The 20369-nt window shown below is 47.4% G+C and overlaps 2 protein-coding genes across 4 annotated transcripts; one reads left to right on the forward strand and one right to left on the reverse strand.

The window, feature by feature from the left end:
- Positions 1-1394: 1394 nt before the first annotated feature.
- On the reverse strand, positions 1395-13582 carry TMEM127 (transmembrane protein 127). 2 transcript variants are annotated; one of them, XM_089537640.1, is made up of 4 exons: positions 13489-13582; positions 9545-9926; positions 6557-6721; positions 1395-5841 (listed from the first exon to the last, which is right to left on the reverse strand). In XM_089537640.1, exons 2-4 carry the CDS (start codon positions 9786-9788, stop codon positions 5534-5536), a joined length of 717 nt encoding a protein of 238 aa, XP_089393766.1. In that variant the 5' UTR covers positions 9789-9926; positions 13489-13582; the 3' UTR covers positions 1395-5533. The 2 variants fall into 2 exon arrangements, with proteins under 2 accessions (XP_089393766.1, XP_089393767.1); XM_089537641.1 differs by having other exon boundaries at positions 9545-9958.
- A 450-nt stretch (positions 13583-14032) lies between these two features.
- On the forward strand, positions 14033-19435 carry CIAO1 (cytosolic iron-sulfur assembly component 1). Of its 2 annotated transcripts, none has more exons than XM_089538329.1 (8): positions 14033-14092; positions 14694-14859; positions 15857-16005; positions 16727-16838; positions 16967-17055; positions 17641-17842; positions 18208-18295; positions 18860-19435. In XM_089538329.1, exons 2-8 carry the CDS (start codon positions 14721-14723, stop codon positions 19098-19100), a joined length of 1020 nt encoding a protein of 339 aa, XP_089394455.1. In that variant the 5' UTR covers positions 14033-14092; positions 14694-14720; the 3' UTR covers positions 19101-19435. The 2 variants fall into 2 exon arrangements, with proteins under 2 accessions (XP_089394455.1, XP_089394456.1); XM_089538330.1 differs by lacking the exon at positions 14033-14092 and adding an exon at positions 14116-14223.
- Positions 19436-20369: the final 934 nt, after the last annotated feature.

Below are 20369 nucleotides of genomic sequence, written 5' to 3' on the forward strand. Positions count from 1 at the left end.
CCTGAGAGAAAATAGGCTAATGGGGTCCATGGAATTCTGGGATCTGTAGTTCTGGGAGAGATTAAGGCTGCCTCAGTCTCTCTGCACTGCAGAATGGATGCAGCCTTGACACTGCTTTGCATGCTATGGCTCAGTGGCTGTGAAATTGCTGGGAACTGTAGTTTTGTGGGATATTTATGGGCTGCAGAATAGATGCAGTTTGACACCATTTTAACTGCCATGGCCCCATTTTATGGAATTCTGGGATTTGTAGTTCTGAGAGAGATTTTAAGCTGTATCTATACTGCAGAATGAATGCAATTTGACACCATTTTAACTCGCCATGGCTCTATTTTATGGAATTCTGGGACCTGTAATTCTGGGAGAGATTTGGGTGGCATCTGCACTGCAGAATTAATGCAGCTTCATGCTGCTTTAACCACTGTGGCTCCACGCTATGGAATTCTGGGATCTGTAGTTTAGTGAGACATTTGGCCTTCTGTCAGAAAAATCAAACTATAAATCCCAGGATCCCATAGGATGGAGCCATGGCAGTCAAAGTGGTGTCAAACTGCATTAATCCTGCAGTGCAGATACCAGGCATCCCCTATTCCTTTCTTCTGTCCTCCTCTCTCATTACCACACATTACTAGTGACGCAACTTGGCTTTAAATGACCCAAATCTGCCTTTGAGAGAACAATCTAAAAGTAGATATATGGGTGTGTGTGTGTTGTTTTTGCAAAAGGTGGAAATGGCCATTGTAAATGTAGAGATTTAACAACCCATTGGAATAGTAACTCACATTTCCCCATCCCACAGCAAGTGCCTTTTTCCGTTATAGGATCAGAGCAGCCGCTTGTACGCCACCAAAAAAGATTGGCATCAATTTGTACAAAACTGAATATGCTGGTTTTTGTGGGTTTTTTGGGCCAAATGTGTCCATGTTCTAGAAGAGTTTATTCCTGATGTTTCACCAGCATCTCTGAATTCTCTGCAGATGCCAACCACAGATGCTGGCAAAATGTCAGGAATAAACTCTTCTAGAACATGGCCACATTTGGCCCGAAAACCCCACAATGAACTATGGGCGCCGGCCATGAAATCCTTCGACTTCACACCAAATGACAAAGTTTGACAAACAACATCCTAGAAGAAAGAACGATTAATAGATCTTTGCTATTTCTACTTCTACAATCTTACAAATATATAATATTGGGGGGGGGATGCTAATAATAATGGCAATAAGACTACTAAAAGCCATTTCGTTCTCTCTTTTAAACCCGGATCTTCTACAATGCTCATAAGGCTCTGAAGTGACCTTTTCAGCTTTCTTTGCCCAGTTCTATTACAGCATCTCAGCGAAGAACAGACACATTTCCAAACCCGCAGGGAAAGGCTTCAAAGACGACAAGGCTAACAGTAAGTGGTAGTTTTTATTAAATGTGAAGTTATCTCAAAGTAACATCTCTCTTCCATCAGGCTCTCCAAAACGGCACCTTCATGGAGGTGTAACAACATATATAAGCGTATTCAAGTGTGATCGGTTGGTTAAGAAATAATCACTTCTTTAAGAAACCACTCGGAGTGGCTACTACCCTTAAAAACAGTGAGCAAATTGTAGCTGTGTAACAGGTTAGGGGACCTTGCCTTTTCGTACCTTCCATGTACATAACTCTTTATAAATAAGCCAGTGATAAGAACTGCAAGGTCCTGCCATCCTCTTTCCCCTGCGCCACCCTCAGATCTTCCGATGAAAAATAAAAATGCATTTCATTACATGCCCAAGCAGACTGCTAGCAAACTGGGTAAAGCGGTGTCGAGAACAAAGGGGTCAGTGTTTGATCCGAAACGAAATACTTCATCCAAGAAGCTGTGCTGCTGACTAAGGCAGGACAACCAAAATAACTCCAGCTGATAAAATACAATTGTTTCCAGTACACAACCGCTTTCTTTTTCCCCCAAGACCAGCTAAATGTTTAAAAGATATACTCCACAAGCTTTGCTGCGTTGCTAGAATATTTCGCTGTTGCTTTTGGAGCTCCAAGAGGACTTCTGTGCCCCATCCTTTCAATCTCAGCTCAAGCTAAGACCTTCCTGCTCTCTTCCCCATTTCAAAATTCAGATTGCAAGATTCAAGGAGGAAAGGTGTTTTTTTTAACCTTCTTCCCTCTCTCTGTATATTGAAGCCACTATATCAGGACCAGGGAACCTTTGGGCCTTCAAAAGTTGCTGAGCTGCAATACCCATCACCCCTCAACAGTGGTCAAGCGTGCTGGGACCTGATGGGACTTGGAGTCCAACAATACAGACACTCTCTTAAGGGTATGTGCATCAGTGCTTTTAGAGGTCATTCAACAGCTTTACAATACTTTCCTTTCCAGAGCCGAATGTGCTCCAACCATGAGACCTTTCCATTCAGATTCAGACAACACCACAAAGGGAAGGGCGAGAGAAAGGCTTCCCCTTGCTGCGGGAGGCTTACCTATCCCCACAAAGGAGATCATAAATCCTTTTTCTTTGTCATGCACCGGCCTCACGAAAAATAGGTCGAAGGCAGATTGACAAAAACTGAGGACTAATACATACCTTGCATTGGCATGACTGTTGCTAAAAACCAAAATTAGGAAACTTTCTATGTACATGCAAGATAGTGGCCTTTGGTTACTGGAAAGGCAAGTTACACACAGGCAAGCAGTAGCTATGTTTGGAATGGTTTTCAAGGGAGGGGGAGTGCACAGGATTGCCCAATGGTGATACTTTGTTTTGCAAGCTCAGGTGGAAATATCCAACAGAGACTATTTACATCCTTGTTTTATTTTTCTTTTTGGTAGAAAAAGGAATCCAGGATTTTACAGATGGTTTTATAATCAACAGTGCTTTATGAATTATGTTCAAGGTCTAAAAATGATCACAGTAACCAAGTGCACAGATCACACGGAAACCAGATTTGGCCAAGTCCCCTCTGTGGAAACAAGCTGAGTGCAGCCGCCTCCGTTCCGGAGACAGGTCGAACTCCCTTTGGCACATGGAGGTGCTGCCACCATCGCTCTCCTTCCCGAGGGCCAGAAAAGGAGGAGGACTGCAAGAGCATGACCAACCCACTTCCCCAGAGCTCACATCCATTTCTTTGCGACCCAAAGATTAGAAACCAAGGTGGAGATAGTAGAATTATGCACACTATTTACAGCCAAATGCTTTTTCTCGTACACGTTGGCCTGGAGGGGATGGGGAAGAACTGTTTTCACTCCCAGCACACGCAAAAAAGGCTACGGAGTCTGCTTTGTGAACATTTGGAAAGTCCTCTGTGGGAAAGGATGGCAAGCAGCAGCAAGGAGGAACCAAAAGTAAGGCTACTGAAGTGATGCATTCATCTAACAGACGAGTGGGTTAAAGCACTGTTGGATCTGCTGCCAAAGAGAATGCTGCTGTTTTTAAAGTTAGACCAAGTTCTATAGATTTGTCTACTCCCTTTCTGCCTTTCACAAAAAAGGCAAACATTTCTCCAAAACGCAGCTACAGCCAATGGCCAATTATTCTGACCATGCTCTTAAGAAGAGGCTGTGAAATTTGTGGGTCTTAAGATGTTCACCCTCATGCCCTAGTAGCCAATCTTGCCATTCATGAAAAATGATGGGAACTGGCGCTTATGAACACAGAGGTCTGAAGGTTTCCCCAGCTCTGGATTAGAAGAGAAAGGAATCATTCTTCCCCCTAAGATACCGTACCTATAGCCTGGGAACCTTGGTAGAAGACACTGTACTGCACATGATTTCCTCAGCATGAGCTGCGACAAGAATGGGAAAGATAAAAGTTGGTATATTTCAGATATCAATTTGAAAGGCAAAGGTAACCTCAGGATATAGCTTCAGAATACTAGACTAGCAAGCATCCTTCACAATGTGGAGTGGATACAGAGCACTCTGAGCTGCTTTGCCAGAAGAATCTCTGCAGTAAACACTGGCCAGATTGATACATAAAGGTAAGCCAGGTTGTGGTCTGCTGAACTCTTTTTGTTTTATTCAAACCTATCCCTGCAAGCAAACTGTCACTGTCATTACTGGCTTACAAACTCTGACCACTTTAAACCATGGCTTGGTGTTACCCGTCTGCTGAGAAATGCAGTCCATCCCTAGCTTGTTTCTCCCACTGCTCACCCTGAAATAGGAGCTGAGAGGCAAAGCAGGGGAGATACAGACCTAAAATGGAGAATGTTTGGTCATCTGTAGGACAATTTATGGCTGAAGAATAAATCATAGCTAAGAGAAACTTGATGTGAGAATGCGGCCTCTGGTATAAGTCAGAAAATATTGTTTTGAGGCTTGAAAGAGGCTCCGAACAAAAAGTAGGTGGCGGGGAAAAGATGAAAACAGCTAAAAATAATTAAATTCAGGCCTGGAACCAGGTATTTGCATATTTTCTTAACATCAGTGATAGCTGAATAAACTTTTGTACTTTGAGAGCTGGGCTGCCTATGTATACATGTGGATGAGTGTTTATGCACACACCTCAGTACCAACTGGAATGACAGCCCTTACGAAGGCCCTGGTCTCTTAAGCTAAAAGACAGTCTAACCTATTGAAGAGAAATTCAGTAGTGGCAACACCCTTGAGCTGGTTCTGCCAAGTTTTTTGTTCCCCCTCTGCCCCGTAAATGGTTAGAGGGGAAGCAGGGGGTGAGAACAGCAAATAAAGTGCAAAATGCTTCTTTAAGTAGCATGAGGCAGAATGTGGGTGCGGATGAAGCAATGGTGGCAGCAAGCTTATTGTGCCTTTCAGGTAACACATGAATCAAATGAAATGTGATGCCCTCTTGCCACCCCACCCCACAAACCAGTGCATAGAGAAGGAGCCCCAATTTCAGACGTGCTAAACATAGAGCCCCACCAGGTGTGAGTCACATTCCCCCAAAAGAAGATAGGCCTCTGTGCTGGCGGAGGACAGGTGAGGGGAAGGATGAGCAGTGCAGGACTGTCAAACTCACTACTTCTGAGTGTGTACACCGGTGTGAAAGATCTTATCGCCATTCCCAAAACAAACAAAAATGTTGGTGCCCCAACCTGCTCCTGCTCAGTCAAGGTGCAGACATGCCATCCCTTGCACCTATGAGATGAGACGCTCCTCCACCGACTGAAATGCCTCTGCCTTTCATCTCTGCACAGGAGCACATCCAAGGGAGAACAAGTGCCTGGACGATCCTCAAGTCTGCAGAGTCACAGAAAAGTGGGCTCACATCGTTCAATTATTTCAAAGTTCATCACAAGAAGGATTGGAGGAAGAAAAGCTCACCCAATTGACTGCGTCTTAGTGCACAGAGTGGCTTTGGAGGTCGGTGCCTGAGCAAAGCTCTGTGTGGGTGACTCTTTCAAGTGAGTTCTCTCCCTGGCAAGGAAGTTGTAGAAGTGAGTGGACCACCTGGGGGTGAGGGGGAAAGCACCAGTGAGTGGCTCCAGGACAAGGGAACATCTTCCCAAGCAATTGTGTACAGTTCGGCTCCAGGGTCAGGCTGGGGGAGAAAAAAGCCGTCCTCCCCTGGCCCGGTCTCCCAGTGGATGTGTTAGGGTGTGTATGCCGGAGGTGGCTGGAACTGGTTGATCACTTCGTACTCTGCTGGGTAAGGTTCGTTCTCCTCCATCTCTGAGAGGAGCTCCAAGGCCTGCTCCTCTTCTTCAGTGGGGTAGTGGCGCAAAAGGTTGGCAGCTGTGGCAAGGATTGAGGCCCCACCTGCGCCGGCCACTAGGTAAAAGCTGACGGCAAACGTAACGTACACTTGGGAGCCATGGTACTTTTTGTGCTGCTGCTGCTGTGCCAGGATCAGCTCCGAGGCCCAGTAACAGAACCCAATCACCGTGGCACACTGCAACACTGAAAGTGGAAGCAAAAAAGAGGGAGGGGTGTTCCAAATTAGGAGGAGGAACAGATGCAGTACCAAGATACCGCATGCTGTTGCTCTTTCAAGTGGCCCTGACAGAACAACACTTTGCCTCTTCAACGTTCTTTTGGTTTGTCAAATGTGAGTATATGAAGGGTAGAAGACAGGAATTGTCTCCTGGACTGGAAATGCTTTTGCAGTATAATTGAGACTGAGCTGCATGCTCCCCACAGGACATATTGGCATCAATAACTCTCTCATGCTGATGTTTTTCTGCAGCTGAAAAACGGGAATCAACCAGCAATCAGACTGTTAACTGGGGCAGGTTACAGAGACTATACTACACCTCTCTTGAAATAGCACCACTGGCTGCCAGCTCTTTTCCAAGCACAATTCTTAGCTTATCAGGAGAAGCCCTTCTCTCAGTCCCACCACCATTGAAACCACAGTTGCTGGGTGGGTAAGAGAGGGCCTTCTCAGTGGCTGCCCCCAGACAATAGGAAAGTAGCAGCCAAGGATACCACTTCAAAGGACCGCCTAGCAACCCCATGGGCTTAGTGAAGCAGAACTAGCATATGGCTGGCCCAGGAACCAGATGTCCGACCCATACAGGGAGTTTGTGAACCGTGCTTTGGAACAGGACTGCAAATATAAATGACATGGGCCCCACCCAACAGCCCTCATGGAAGATCAACCCAGTTTGAGTACCTGTGAGGATGTGAGCAAATGCGTAGCGCCGCGTGATCTTCAGTGCAGGATGCTTGGGTCCGAATACATCCAAGAGGAAGGCAGAAAGGCTGCAGATGATTCCCAAGAAGCAGAAGGCAGCAATAACCCGGAGCAACAACACTGTCTGGGGGTTCATGCAGTAGTCTAGGAGGGGCAGACAGAACCAAACGTTAGCTTCCATAAACTTCACTATTGCACATAAGCTCCTAGATCTTTGCCAGAATTCCCACAGCTTGTCACAGATGCTGGCGAAACGTCAGGAAGAAACTCTTCTAGAACATGGCCACAGAGCCCGAAAAACCCACAAAAAAACTATGGATGCCGGCCATGAAAGCCTTCGACTTCACAGCTTGTCACATTATCTGGAATTCTCTGCTAAGCATCTGCAGAGGCTGGTTGAAAGCAGATGTGATCTGCATGATCAAGATGGTGACTGTCATTAGCATGGGAAAAAAAATCATTTCCATCATTTTAATGCTCCATTAAAAGTCTTTATAGTACTACTGGCAGCAAGTTCTCTGCACCCTGGCGATCAAGAGGCTTAACATCTTTGACATAAAATGCAGCAGTGTGAAATATGCCAGCCTAATCTGGATGGTTTTATTGCCTAAAAATAGGTGGCCGGCTTCTTCCTTACTGCAAAAGAAAGGAAACAATTTTTTTACATACACAGCAAAGGTAAAGGTTTTACCTTTTACAAGTAAATGTTTGATAAAATGTCTGCTCAGGCAGCTTTTAACTTGAAGAAAAGGCCTAAGAGTGACTTGCTCATCTGTGAAAATGGGAGCAGTGCTCTGCTGCTTTTGGCTTTGTTTCGATCAATATTATCTGACATGTTCAGTGTTTAAAACCACTCTTTATGCCGCTTACTCATCTACTGGCTGTGAAGAAGTGAATTGTGCAGCAGTGAACATCTAGGAAGAGAATGCTGTTGTTTCCAAAACAGAGGTGGGCTACTGCAGAAGAGGAAGGGGCTAATATTCACCCATGGACTGCACTGTTGCAAAAGTGGTTCATAGGCTGTACTTTCCCCACTCTGTTCTAGAGGGATTCATGAAATACAAAACAACCTTCCAAGCCAGACTCTACAACCATGAGATTTGCTTTTGCACTCGAATCAGACCTATATAGTTAAGTATATTCCAGAGTTGCCTGATGGAAACCTGCACAAGGCTGGAGGTTTCTGGCTATGGTTACACAAAGAAGAAATCACATGCCCATGGGAAGTTGCTACTGAAGGGCACTCCATTTTGCCAGGGGCAGGTTCTCCTGGTTCGTGGCTCTAATTATAGCTTGCCATAACAGTCTCCTGCAGCCTGCTTTTAATGTCTTTCAGCAGGATGTCTGACTCAGCCTCAGGATTTTTCCAGCTTCCCTTGTGGTTCAAAACTTCCTTCTCCTCTGTTTCGGCAAGGCTGATCGGTTGGCTATTTTGCCCATTCTCACATAAACAAGGGGCCGTTTCAGTTCACAGCCTCTTCAAATGTATTTGTTTTCGTCAAAGATCTTTCGAGCTACATAGGTGTTCCACCCAAACCTGTCTTGTTGTTTTTACCATGGCAACAAACTGCACCACACATTGGGCAAGACAAAAAGCACAAACCAAGTGCAGCGTGTGGCCCATCAGGAAGCCGACAGCCACTGCAAAAAGGCAGCGACTGTAATGGAGAACCAGACCACTTCATGGCATACGTGTGGCAGGGCTCAAGATACATTGGGAAGGGTTTCCCTTGGCTGCATGTAACTGAAAATGGCATGGCTTGAGCGACAACGATGAATCTGGCAGAATACCAAGCCCTCAGTGCAGGGCTGGGGGCACAAGTGTCTTGGCTGCAAAAGCTTACTGTAGCCACAATGAGTTGAGCAACAGACATACTCTCTTAATGGCATTTCAAAAGGGTTGTGTTGTTTTGGGATACAAGTCTAAAGACCCCGAGCTCAGAAACTCAATCTACGGTTCTTTAGGTACTGGCCTCATTAAACATACCGCTAAAAACATACACTTTACACTTCTCCATCCCACCATACGTAGTTGATTTTCTCGTTTCCATAATATCCCAGAGGGTATTCAAGAGCAGCACATTGGATTAGTTTTAATGTCAAACTGAAGCAAGAATTTCATGATTTTAGAACTCAAAAATGGTGGGGGGAAATAAATGTTTATATCTTCCCATTTCTTATTTTGTCTACAGATATGAAGGCTGGAAACAGACTGGTGGGAAATGAGAAAATGGATTCCGAGGTTTTTAGCAAGGACCAAGCAGAGACCATTTCAAGATGCAGCTCTTCTCAATCTGACGCTGTTCTATCATGTTCTACATCTGTTTCACCAATACAACAGCCAGCATTTACTGCCTATTCAATACAATATAATATCCTTAATTTCAGGTTGTTTCATGTGTAATAAGCACAGCACAGTCACATAATCTAATACCAAAGCAATATTTGCCTGGAGCCTGATGTACCAAGGACTCTGCCAAGTTGACAGGGACAGGGACACCAGAATGACTCAGCCGCCTCTGAATATGACATTAACTTCCTCTTGCTCCCATTTAGAGAATTATCACCTGGAGTTACATGGCACCGCGGCTGGACTTTGTGCAACAGATAGGAAAAGTAAGCAAGCCAGGTTCCTGACATCAGGGCCTTATTGTCTGAATTTGGGAGTGGAAAAGACAAAAAGAGGAAAAGAAGGGGGAAAAGCAGGTGCAACAGAGAGTAAAACATGTTATACATATCCAGAGAGCCAGCCTGGTGTAAGTGAGTGATGGGAGACTCTGGAGACCAGAGTTTGACTCTCTGCTCAGCCATGGAAACCCACAGTGACACACTCTCAGCCTCAGAGGAAAGCAAAGGCTTTCCTCTCTCAACAGACCTTGCCAAGAAAACCCTGTGAAATACCTTAGGGCTGCCATGTATCAGAAACAACTTGGAGGCACACAACAGCAACCCACACTCCACTCTCACCTTTCAGTAATTCAGGGTCAACATATCCAAGCACATCAGCAACACCCAGCTCTTGGCGAGTACAAGTGCCCCCATGTATCCGTAGCCAGGCAGGCTCCGCCAGTGCAGTACAAAGGGCAGTTATCGAGAGGGCACCAGGCAAGGCAGAAGCCAGGCTCCTTTCCGGCTGCTTTGGCAAGGCACTCCCATCCTGGCCTCTCCGCCTGCGCCCACTGGGCAGCACCGAGCCACTTGGGGTGTACATGTGGAAGCTCTTTCCAGGATCAGGCCAGATAATCCAAAGGAACACAACTGCGTCCGGAGGCACTCAGGATCTTCGTGAGGCTATGTGTCTCCAGTATTGCCAATGCTGTTGGGCCCAGGTCAAGAGAAAGCTGAAGGCCTGTGGACAGAACAGACTGTTAAATGGAGAATCTGAAAGAAAGAAAAAACAGTGGAGGAATCAAGCGACCAGCAGATGCAAAGTTATAACTAACTTATTGTCTGTAGTAAGAAAGAACTAGGAGTAAGTGTAGTGTCGTGGTTTGAGTGTTGGACTAGGGCCTGTTACAGACTGCCAAAATAAAGCTGCTTGGGGTCTCTTTGGAGGTATGCTGTTTAAATGATGCATGCATCCTAAGAATCCGGAAGCTGCACCAAAGCTGCACTCCAGTGCTTAGGAATGGAGTGTGGCTTTGGCGCAACCTCCGGACTCTTAGGACCCATGCGTCATTTAAATAGCATACCTCCAAAGAGACCCAAAGCAGCTTTATTTTGGCAGTCTGTAACAGGCCTAGGACTGGAGGCCAGAGTCTGAATCTCTGCTCAGCCACAGAAACCCACCTTGTGGCCTTGACCAAGTCACACTTTCTCAGCCTCAGAAGGCAGCAATGGTGGCAAACCCCTCTGAACAAACGTTGTCAGGAAAGTCCTAGGATAGGATCACCATAAGTGGGGGTCAACTTGAAGGCACAGAACAACAACAAAGAAATGCCTTCAGGTGACCAAGTAAGGAAGTTCAATATATATATATATATATGCGTGCACCACAAAAATCTGTGATGAACAGGCTAGCAAATACATTGTGGACATTGGGAAGTAAACACTCATTAACCTTAGGCAAGCAACCTTCTCTCAAGATCAGAGGAAGACAATGGCAAATTCCCACTGAACAAAGCTTGCGAAGAAAACCCCATGATAGGTTTGCCAGGGGGCTGTCCTAAGTCAGAAACCCTGTGAAGGTCCACACCAACAACTGTTTACCTTTAGGTAAAAGGCTGACTGAATTGTTCATTAATTGCCATTCATCATTTCATGGCCCACTGAAATGTTGAACTGGGTATCAGTGTCACTGAATGCCATTCAGCATTGGAACTAGTGAGATGATGAGAGATTATACGCTCCCGCTCGGCAAAAGGCATCCTTCTCCATCTTAACCTTCACCTGTGCCTTTAGCGTGCATTTAAATCCCTCTGAACTGTTTCTAACAAAGCCATTCAATATGGCGAGAGCCCAGTGTAGAGCCTGAGGATAATAGGGGCTCTCCAGGATCTTTGTCCACTGATCTACATCAGCTCCGTGTAGATCTCCGCTGGCTGGAAAGCTAAGGGCTCCCTCACTTGTCCTTGCCAGTCTTCACTCTAACTTGTTCTTTCATGTAAAGAAACCTTGGCAGGACTGCATTGCTTTGTTGGTTCACTTATTCCAAGCTCATTGTATGCATCACATCAAGAGCACTCAGCCTGGATGAGGACAAAGACAGCCATCTTCCTGAAGAATACCAACATGCAACTTGGAATAAGGGACACAAGGTGCTCCTTGCCCTCCCTGCCCTTAAACTGAAACCCATTTATCTCAGACTCCTTTTCCTTTTAGACACAAGGAGATACTCCTGTAAGTGTACTGGAGACACTAGCGCACTGGAAGCCACTCAGTGTATGTCAAAACAAAGGAGACAGTGGAGCTTTCATATCAGTGGGATGGCGATCCATGGATTTGGCTGCCCACAGATCGATCGCCACAGGCCATATTATTCAACGGCAGCTCCTGCACACAGACACATCTCCGCACAAGTCGCCACCACGGAATAATATCAGGCGTGATGATCCACATTTTTTACCATCTGAAACTGATGGTAAAACACAGAAAGCGTTATGTTGCTGTTACGTTCATTTGGCACGCAAGGGAAATCTCCACCGCGGCCCTCTCTATAAACACTAATCCTGCTTGCCTTAAACAAAGAGTCGTGTGGCACCTGAGAAACAAACAGGTCTATTGTGGCAAAAGCTAAAGTCTGGCGGAGGAGACTCCGCTCTTCTTGGTATCAATAACAGCAGCAATGCCACATCTATGCGCCCAACTGCAGAGGTGTTTTTCTTTGTGGTTCACAAACAACAATAAAACTGACACACAATGGAAAAGGATTACAAAGAGATGGCAAACCAACACCACAATTAGAAGGTAGATTTAAATCAAGAGGCAGATACTGTATAGGGTTAACCATTTAAAAGAGAGAACTGAGGGGGAGAAAATAAGATCACCAAGGTTATCCCAAAGAGGGCATGGGACAGATCTGCCTTGAAAGGCCATCCCTTAGGAGTCAAGGTGTGTCACTACTAAGGAGGCACTTCATCGGAAGGGAATGCCAGGGATCTCCAGATAAAGAAGCCTACATGAAGTCTTAGACTAGAGGAAGGGTTCCCAAACTTTGGTCCTCCAGATGTTTTGGGCTTTGGCTCCCGGAATCCCTGACTGTCAGCCAAGATGGCTGAAGTTCAAAACATCTGGAGGCCCAACCTTAGGGACTCCCCGCTTTGGAGCGCCACAATGACAGCTCCCAAGACGATGGTGGCTGACTCAGAATAGAAGGCCGCTTCCTGTTTTGATGCTCAGAAGATCCAGGTTGAACCAAGAAACACCAAACGCCTGTCAGAGAGTTCATGACTCTGGTCACAGTCACTTCATGCTTTCCTAAACGGAGGCTTCCAGGGTCCAAAACACACGGCAGAAATAACCCAGTTTGGGACTGCTTTAACTGCCCCGGTTCAATGCTTGGGAATTCTCAAACTGCAGTTTGTGAGACTCCTCTGTCAGAGAGTTCTAGTGCCACAATGAACTACAATTCCCAGGATTCCCCAGCACTGAGCCAGAGAGGGTGATAAGATCCGGTTAAGAGGCAACAGCAAGGGACTAGCTCTGGGGAAAGGCAGCTTCAGCTCTGGAGCATCATCTCCAGGCAGGGCTAGGGCTAAGGAAGCCCAGGGCTGCCTCCCTCCAGAGCTGGCAATCCCAGGCCAAGAGACCTTTGCCAAGGGACTGGCCTGGGAGGTTTGGGGCTGCGTTGTCCCCATCCTCTCCAGGCAAGAGAGGGAGCAGCTCCTGCCTGGGAGCCTGAAGGGCCAGAGCCAGCCGTAGCAGGCGAAAAGCCAGTCCCTAAAGAAGCTCTGGCTGCTCCTCTGGGAAGAAGGTCCAGGCTCCCTCCCAAGCGTCATCTCTAGGCAGGGCTAGCAAAGGCTCCCGCCGGGGCTGCGGAGGTCCAGGGCTGCCTCCAGGCTAAGGGCTCATGATCCAGCCCAGCCCCTTCTGCTGCCATGCAGGAACTCTCCGCCCGAGCATCCCAACCACAGATGGCCCTCCAGCCTCCACCGCGGTCTCCATTGAGGAAGGAAGGCGAGGGAGGGCTCCTCTCTCGAACTGCCCTTACTCTCTCCCTTTCCCTTAGAAGCAGCTCCGGGCTCCATCCCGAGGAGCCTTTCCAGCCGGGACCAGGCTGAGTACAGAAGGCAGCGGCCGAGGATAGGTCTGGGGAGGTCCAGGCCCCCTGCCAAGCGCCATCTCCCGCCAGGACTGAGAGAGACTCCTGCCTGGGGCTGCCTCCAGGGCTGGCAATCCCAGGCCAAGAGACATTGCCAAGGGACGGCCGGGTGAAGAGCCTTCTTCCAAGGAGGACCCAGAGCGGCCCTTACCTCTCCGGGCGGCGGCTCCCCTCCACCAAAGCAGGCACAAAGGGGGACGCAGAGGCCCCGCTTCCCGCTCCCCTCGCTTCGCTCCGCCGCCGCCTCAGGGGCCGCCTTCGCCGACGACGACCCCGGCCCTTCCTCCGCCGCCGCCGCCGCCGCCGCTCAGCACTTCCGTTTCCGCCTTCCTCCGCTCGAGGGAGGCTGGAACGAGAGTACGCGTGACGTCAGGGTGACGTAGACGGCCGGCGTCACGCTCCCAGGAGCTCTCGCGAGACTTCAGAACAAAAAAAAACCCACGATGCTCACTTTAGTGACGTTTCGGTGACAGTTTACCTCAGGATGTTTGTCTTATGAGCGCCGTTCGATGTATAAGTAGATAAATAAATAAATACATAAATATCAGCTTCCTTCCTTTCTTTTCGAGGGTAGAAGGCGGCCTTCAACGGGCTGAACCGCAAGGCATCTTGGGTGTTGTGGTTTGCAGGCCTTGGATAGACGTAGCGGCGGGTTGGAGCGGAGACTACGAATCCCAGCAGGCATAGCGGCGGGAGTGAGCCTTCGTCTAGGGACGGTCTCTCGCGCATGCGCAGAGAGCGGGCTTGAGAAACAGGTAGGAAAGGCAGGGTTTGTTCCTGTCGCTTGGATTGAGGCGGTTCTGGAGCCATTTCCAGCCCCTGACGAAAGGCCCAGGCTGCCTATATTATTCCCAGGGAACTGAGGGAGAACGTCTCCCATTCCCAGGTGTTTTGGGACTACAACTCCCAGAATCCCCTGCCCGTGGACCTGGTTGTTGGGGGATGACGGGTGTTGGAGTCCAGCACACCTGGCCCGCCAAAAGAGACCTGCCCTCCCCTACCACTGGCTGCATCTACACTGCAGAACGAATGCAGTTTGACACCGCTTTAACTGCCATGGCTCCAGCCAATGGGATTCTGGGATTTGTAGTTTATTGTGGCGCCAGAAATCTCTGACCGAGAAGGCTAAATGTCTCATGGGACTACAATTCCCATGATTCCACAGAACAAGGCCATGACAGTTAAAGCGGTGTCAGACTGCCATGTTCCTTCAGTGTGGAAGAGCTGCCAGTGTCTCATCCAGAAACGCATGAATGACAAAATGGCCGCTCTGTTATTTCTCTTTTCCCTTCAGCAGAGCCTCCAGCCTTGGTTCTCTTTGCTCACGGGCCTCTCTTTTCCTTTGCTGCTTCCTAGGTCCAAGTGTCAGCCTTCGGCGCCATCATGAAGGACTCCTTGACGCTCTTGTCTCGCATCCCTGCGCACCCGGACTCCCGCTGTTGGTTCCTGGCCTGGAACCCTACAGGGACCCTCTTGGCTTCCTGCGGAGGGGACCGCAGCATCCGCATTTGGGGCAAAGAAGGTGAGCGCCCAGGTTTCACTGCTAGGTAGCCAGATCTTGCAGCACCTCTGGGACTCACTGAAAGAAAGAAATCGGCAGCATGAGCTTTAGCAGACTTCAGTCTACTTCCTCAGATGCATTTGGGGGAGTGGAAGCCAGGCACAGACATATACAGTCCTCCCTCCATCCTCTCAGGTTTCAAACCCGGACCCCTTGCTTTATGCACAAGGGACAAACAGAGGGGGTGAAATGGGGCGTGTGCCCAAGGCGCACACATGCACGCTCCCGGGGCTGCGCACCTATATTCAAGCCAACTGTGCTTGGATATATGCAGGGGTGTGTGTGTGTCCAGAACGGATCCCCCACGAAAACAGAGGGTTGACTGTATATGCCATTGGTATGTGAGGATGCCATTTCAAATTACAAATGCTTTCTGTTTGGAAATGAAGTTACAGGTCCAATTTTAACGATGGTTGTTAAAGGTTTAACTGGATTATTTTGTTGTGTTAACTGCCTTTGAGTCGATCTTGACCCTATGGATGAGACATCTCCAAGACACACACACACACCCATCCTCCCCTGCTCTGCTTAATTCCTGCAGCCCCATAAAACCCTTAGTGACCTCCTTAATAGAGTCCATCCATCTGGCATGTGGCCTCCCTCTCTTCCTACCTGTTGAATTTGGTGTTCCTAATAATAGGACGCGTCATGAGATGGCATGGCTCTCGGTAAAAAGACTACAGTGCTGGGGAAAGTATAGGTCAGTAGAGAAAGAAGAAGACCACGTTACAGGTGAATTGCTTCAGTCAAGGAAGACACGGCTGCCCTGAATCTGCAAGACCTCAGCAGGACCATTGATGACTGGAGCTCATGGATGTCTTGTTCAGAGACCTGCCATAAGTTGAAGCTGACTCAATGGCAAATAACAAACAACCCTTTGGGTTCCATGGTCAAGAGAAGGACTTTATAGGAGACCACAGAAGTGTTACATGCCCCTCATGAATTTCTTTCCCAACAGGTGACACCTGGGTATGCAAATCTGTGCTGGGTGAGGGGCACCAGAGGACCATCCGCAAAGTGGCCTGGTCTCCTTGTGGTAACTACCTTGCGTCGGCCAGCTTTGACGCCACCACCTGCATTTGGAAGAAGAACCAGGAGGATTTTGAGGTAACAGATGACTATGATGGGATGATGCAAAGTTTGAACTAACAGATCCTCAAACTAGACTCTTTTTTGCACTTTATTAACATTTTAAAAATAAATTAAAAGGGAAAAAGTATTGCAGTTTACCCAAAAGAAGAAGCTTGCCTATCTCAACTGACCTTTGGCAATACTTACTGAGTCACTGGGCGTATTGTGTGTATTGTTTCTGGGTATATTATATGCTAAAGGCCACATTCTGGCTTGGCCAGTGGTTAACCTGAGCTGGGAGTGTGCCCAGTGGGGATCTTCTGCCCTGAAGCTACTCAAAACATTATAAAGAGCTGTTATGGAGGGTCACCCAAACTGGCGGCTTTGTCGGTGTTTGGGGGCAGAACCCCTCCTCCAGTCATATGGAGGAACTCAAAATCAATTGGTGTGGCCCTCAGAGCTCTGGAATGTGCTCACCTGCTGTAACCGATGATCAAAATGGAAACTTGAGAGTGGGGAACCTGACTGAAACTCAGCTCACAAATGGATTGGCCTGAAACTGGGTCATCCAAATTAAGCAGTTGCAATCACTGTGACAGCAATTCACAATGTGAGCTTCAAAAAGAAGCAACACCGTGGAATCTAGATTAAACTCATTTTGGTTTCATCTCCATGACGCAGACCCTGTCACAGCAAGTGATTCTCGCTTCTTTCTGGTTGTCAGTTGCCCTCTCCTTTAAGAAATGCTTTCTTTCAGTGTGTCGCTACTTTAGAGGGCCATGAGAACGAGGTGAAGTCTGTGGCCTGGGCTCCTTCCGGCAACCTCCTGGCCACCTGCAGCCGAGACAAGAGCGTCTGGGTTTGGGAAGGTGAGAAGTGGGATGAGAGGAGCCAGGGTCCTTATGGTTGTTATGTGCTTGTGGAGCATGGGGAAAGGTTTGGCTCCTCTCTAAGCTGATCTTACACATACTACCACCTGCTCCACACTCTTTTTCAGTGGATGAAGAGGATGAGTATGAGTGCATGAGCGTCTTGAATTCCCACACACAGGACGTCAAGCATGTGGCCTGGCATCCCAACCAAGAGGTGAGTGAACGGCTGATATCCCTGAGTGTGGAGGGAATCTGGTATGCATGGGGAGGGGGTTCCTTGTGCATTATTCGGGTAACACTCTTTAACCAAAGAGTCCATGTTGTGTACTGTTTGGGGTGTTAGATTAGGATACTGGGAGACCAGGGTTCAAATCCCTGCTTGGCCATGGAAACCCACTAGATGACCTTAAGCAAGTCACTCTCTCCAGCTCCAGAGAAAGGCAAAGACAAACCTTCTCTGAACAAATTCTGCCAAGAAAACTCCATGTTAGTTTCACCTTAGGGTCACCATACGTGAATGCACACAACAAGTCTTTAACCAGTGCATGGTTTCTCATTATTTCAGATAGTTGGAAGTTTTGTTCTCTCTCTCTAGTTCGCATGTATACACTTGCATGTATATTAATGACTAGAAACTTGATCTTGGTTTGTCATGAATACTGGGATTCTCAGGAAATTGAATTTTGCATTGGATGCAACATCTTGCATGCTTTTTATCTCCTGTTCTTATGTACATGGGGAACCCCCACTGGTTGCTTCCTTCTGAAATGAACTCAGGGGTCTCCCTTTCTGCTCCCAGCTGTTGGCATCAGCCAGTTACGATGACACTGTGAAACTGTACCGGGAGGAAGAGGATGACTGGGTTTGCTTTGCCACACTGGAAGGGCATGAGTCCACCGTTTGGAGCCTGGCCTTCGACCAGAGCGGAGACCGACTGGCCTCTTGCAGCGATGACAAGACAGTCCGCATTTGGCGCCAGTACAAGCCAGGGAACGAGCAAGGTCAGTGGTGCAGTGAGGCCACAGTAAATCGGGCCAAAGAGTTGGTATTTGCTCCATGATCCAAAGGCTGTGGCTGTAGAGGTCTGATATGACCAGTTCCAATTGTTGCTCCCTTGAAGAAGCTGAACCATCCCAAGGAAGTGATTTAAACAAGGATGTAAAGACTTCATTGGGGCCAGTGCAGAAATACAGTTGTTCTCCGTTTTCTCATACTGGCCCAAATGCCTTCCCTTCCTATGGCCCTAATGATAACAGATATCAGTATTAACAGTGATACCATATTTGTTGTTGTGTTGAGTCCCAAAGTATTGGTTGGATTGTCAGAGTTTATATCCTGATCCTCAAGAGCTGTTTTTCTTTTGCAGGGGTGGTCTGCTGTGGCACTGATCCTACCTGGAAATGCATTTGCACTCTCTCTGGCTTCCACACGAGGACCATCTATGATGTGTCATGGTGAGTGAAGCGGAGGGAAAAGAGGAAGGAAAGAAAGTCTCAGGGAATAGCTAAATTAAGAGTGGGAATAGAGGCTGCACCATAAAAAGGGTCCCCTGCTTTTACCTCCTCATTTTTGGTCTGGAGAGAGAAATAGTGGAGCATGAGCTGTGCTCATAAGCTGACTTCATGCATTTGATATGCAGCAAAATAACTTTAAATTACATGCCGAATATTACACAGTAACACCTGTTGTGAGCAGGGCTGCTGCCTGCTTTTCCTACTCAGCTCTACAGATTTAGGCAGCCCAAGCAACACATAAGGCCAGTTTATGTCAAGTCTTATATATTGAAGTCTTACATAGGGAAGCTCTCATGCAAGGTCATTGGAGGTTGGAACGCTTGTGAGGACCTCATCTCATAAGACTTGAGCTGGCCTGGCAACAGAAAGGGCAGTTCTATATTGTGTAGAAAACTTGGCAACCTTGCTGCCAACTCCCAATCCAGGCTGCTCACCCTGGTGCCAAAAAAGCTCCCCAGACCTATCCAGTATTGCTGCATTGGTGGTGGTTCTAATCCTCTTTAGGTGCCACTTGACGGGGGCTTTAGCCACAGCCTGCGGGGATGACGCTATCCGGGTGTTTGAGGAAGAACCCAACTCTGATGCCCAGCAGCCCACCTTCAGCCTGACGGTCCACATGGCCCGGGCGCACTCCCAGGATGTGAACTGTGTGGCTTGGAATCCCAAGGAGTCTGGCCTGCTGGCTTCCTGTAGCGACGATGGAGACATAGCCTTCTGGAAATACCAGCGCCTAGAGGTTTGCTGAGCTGATGTCCTGACTGTATCCCCTTAGGAAAGGGGCTGCCCTCACCTCACCCACATTCAGGTTTCCAGAACGAACTCATTCCTGGAAGCTGGTTCTTCCATAGAGATTCATGTGTTGCCTGGATTGCATGTGCTAGTGGCCTAGTGTTCTCTTGCAGCCACTCACTCTGTGGAGGTTAGAGTTCCATTGGAGGGATGTTCAGGAACGAACAGGCCTTGGCAGCTACATTCTTGTAAGATTAGCCCATGGAAGGTGTAAGGCGAGAGCTACAGTTACAGAAACAAGCTGGTTTGTGATATTTTGTGTGAAACAATAATACAGTTCAGCATAACAGACTTTGTGCTATTCTATTTGTTGCTCTCACTCTTTCTTGAAAGTGCAAAAGGGGCAATATAATTCAATATAACAGACCTTACAGTAAAAACAGGTTTTGCTCTTACTATAAATAATTGGTCATCGCTAAATTTCTTTAAAATTTACTGGGGGGGGGGGGGAGGAATCTCTGTGTCATACATGTTTCTTAACGAAAAGATAAAAATTTCTCTTCCAAGTACATTTTTTGAGTGAAATTTGTTGGCTAAACTGCTGGAGTCCCTACAGGATACATAGACAGACTCCTGAAACCTTGAAGGTTGTGGGTTTATTTTTTACTATTCAGTGTATCACAAAAATGACTGCCATGAGTATGGAAGCATGCCCATTTACAAAGCACTGGAGACGTTTACACCACCTTTCTAGCCTATTCATGCAGGGATCCATTTCTTGTTTTTAGCAAGCATCCTTCTACAGCCCAGTGCATTCTTGAGCAATACAGCTGTAGGCAACTACTTCACACTAAAAAAATCATTGGGCTGCAACATCTCATCCATTATATTGAGGATTTCCAGAGTGGAATGTGTTATCAGCAAGCAGCCATAAGGCCTCTAGAAGTGGAAATGGACTGGCTTGGGTTGAGTTTGGTAGGTTCATAGTTCCCATCCAGCATCCTATAAGAGGTTTTGTTTCATGTAAAAATTATACAACCAAATTACAGAATATTTAGCACACTAATTTTACACAGAAGCAGACACTGATTCTGTAACAGAACAATGCTTGGGGTCAGAAACTGTTATCTTGCAGAGCAGGGGTATAACCACTGTAAGGTTGTGGTATAGCTTCATTATCTGGAACACCCTGATGGAAGAACTATTATCTTCCCCAGAGTAAGCAATTTCTTGGGCTAGCCTCCTGCATTTGAGAAAGAATGGGTCCTAATTATTGGCTGTCCTA

The sequence above is a fragment of the Sceloporus occidentalis genome, unplaced genomic scaffold (assembly GCF_023333645.1).
Source record: "Sceloporus occidentalis isolate IW3139 unplaced genomic scaffold, rSceOcc1.0.p SCAF_9, whole genome shotgun sequence".
NCBI classification, from domain to species: domain Eukaryota; kingdom Metazoa; phylum Chordata; class Lepidosauria; order Squamata; family Phrynosomatidae; genus Sceloporus; species Sceloporus occidentalis.

What these genes read in the sequence shown, in the direction of transcription:
- CIAO1 (XM_089538329.1), top strand. Translation starts at nt 14,721, where the DNA reads ATGAAGGACTCCTTGACGCTCTTGTCTCGCATCCCTGCGCACCCGGAC. An exon ending in AGAACCAGGAGGATTTTGAG is followed by an intron (nt 16,006 to 16,726) that starts GTAACAGATGAC and finishes GCTTTCTTTCAG; the next exon opens with TGTGTCGCTACTTTAGAGGG. An exon ending in CAAGCCAGGGAACGAGCAAG is followed by an intron (nt 17,843 to 18,207) that starts GTCAGTGGTGCA and finishes TTTCTTTTGCAG; the next exon opens with GGGTGGTCTGCTGTGGCACT.
- TMEM127 (XM_089537640.1), bottom strand. Translation starts at nt 9,788, where the DNA reads ATGTACACCCCAAGTGGCTCGGTGCTGCCCAGTGGGCGCAGGCGGAGA. An exon ending in TGACCCTGAATTACTGAAAG is followed by an intron (nt 6,722 to 9,544) that starts GTGAGAGTGGAG and finishes TGCCCCTCCTAG; the next exon opens with ACTACTGCATGAACCCCCAG. An exon ending in ATTTGCTCACATCCTCACAG is followed by an intron (nt 5,842 to 6,556) that starts GTACTCAAACTG and finishes TTCCACTTTCAG; the next exon opens with TGTTGCAGTGTGCCACGGTG.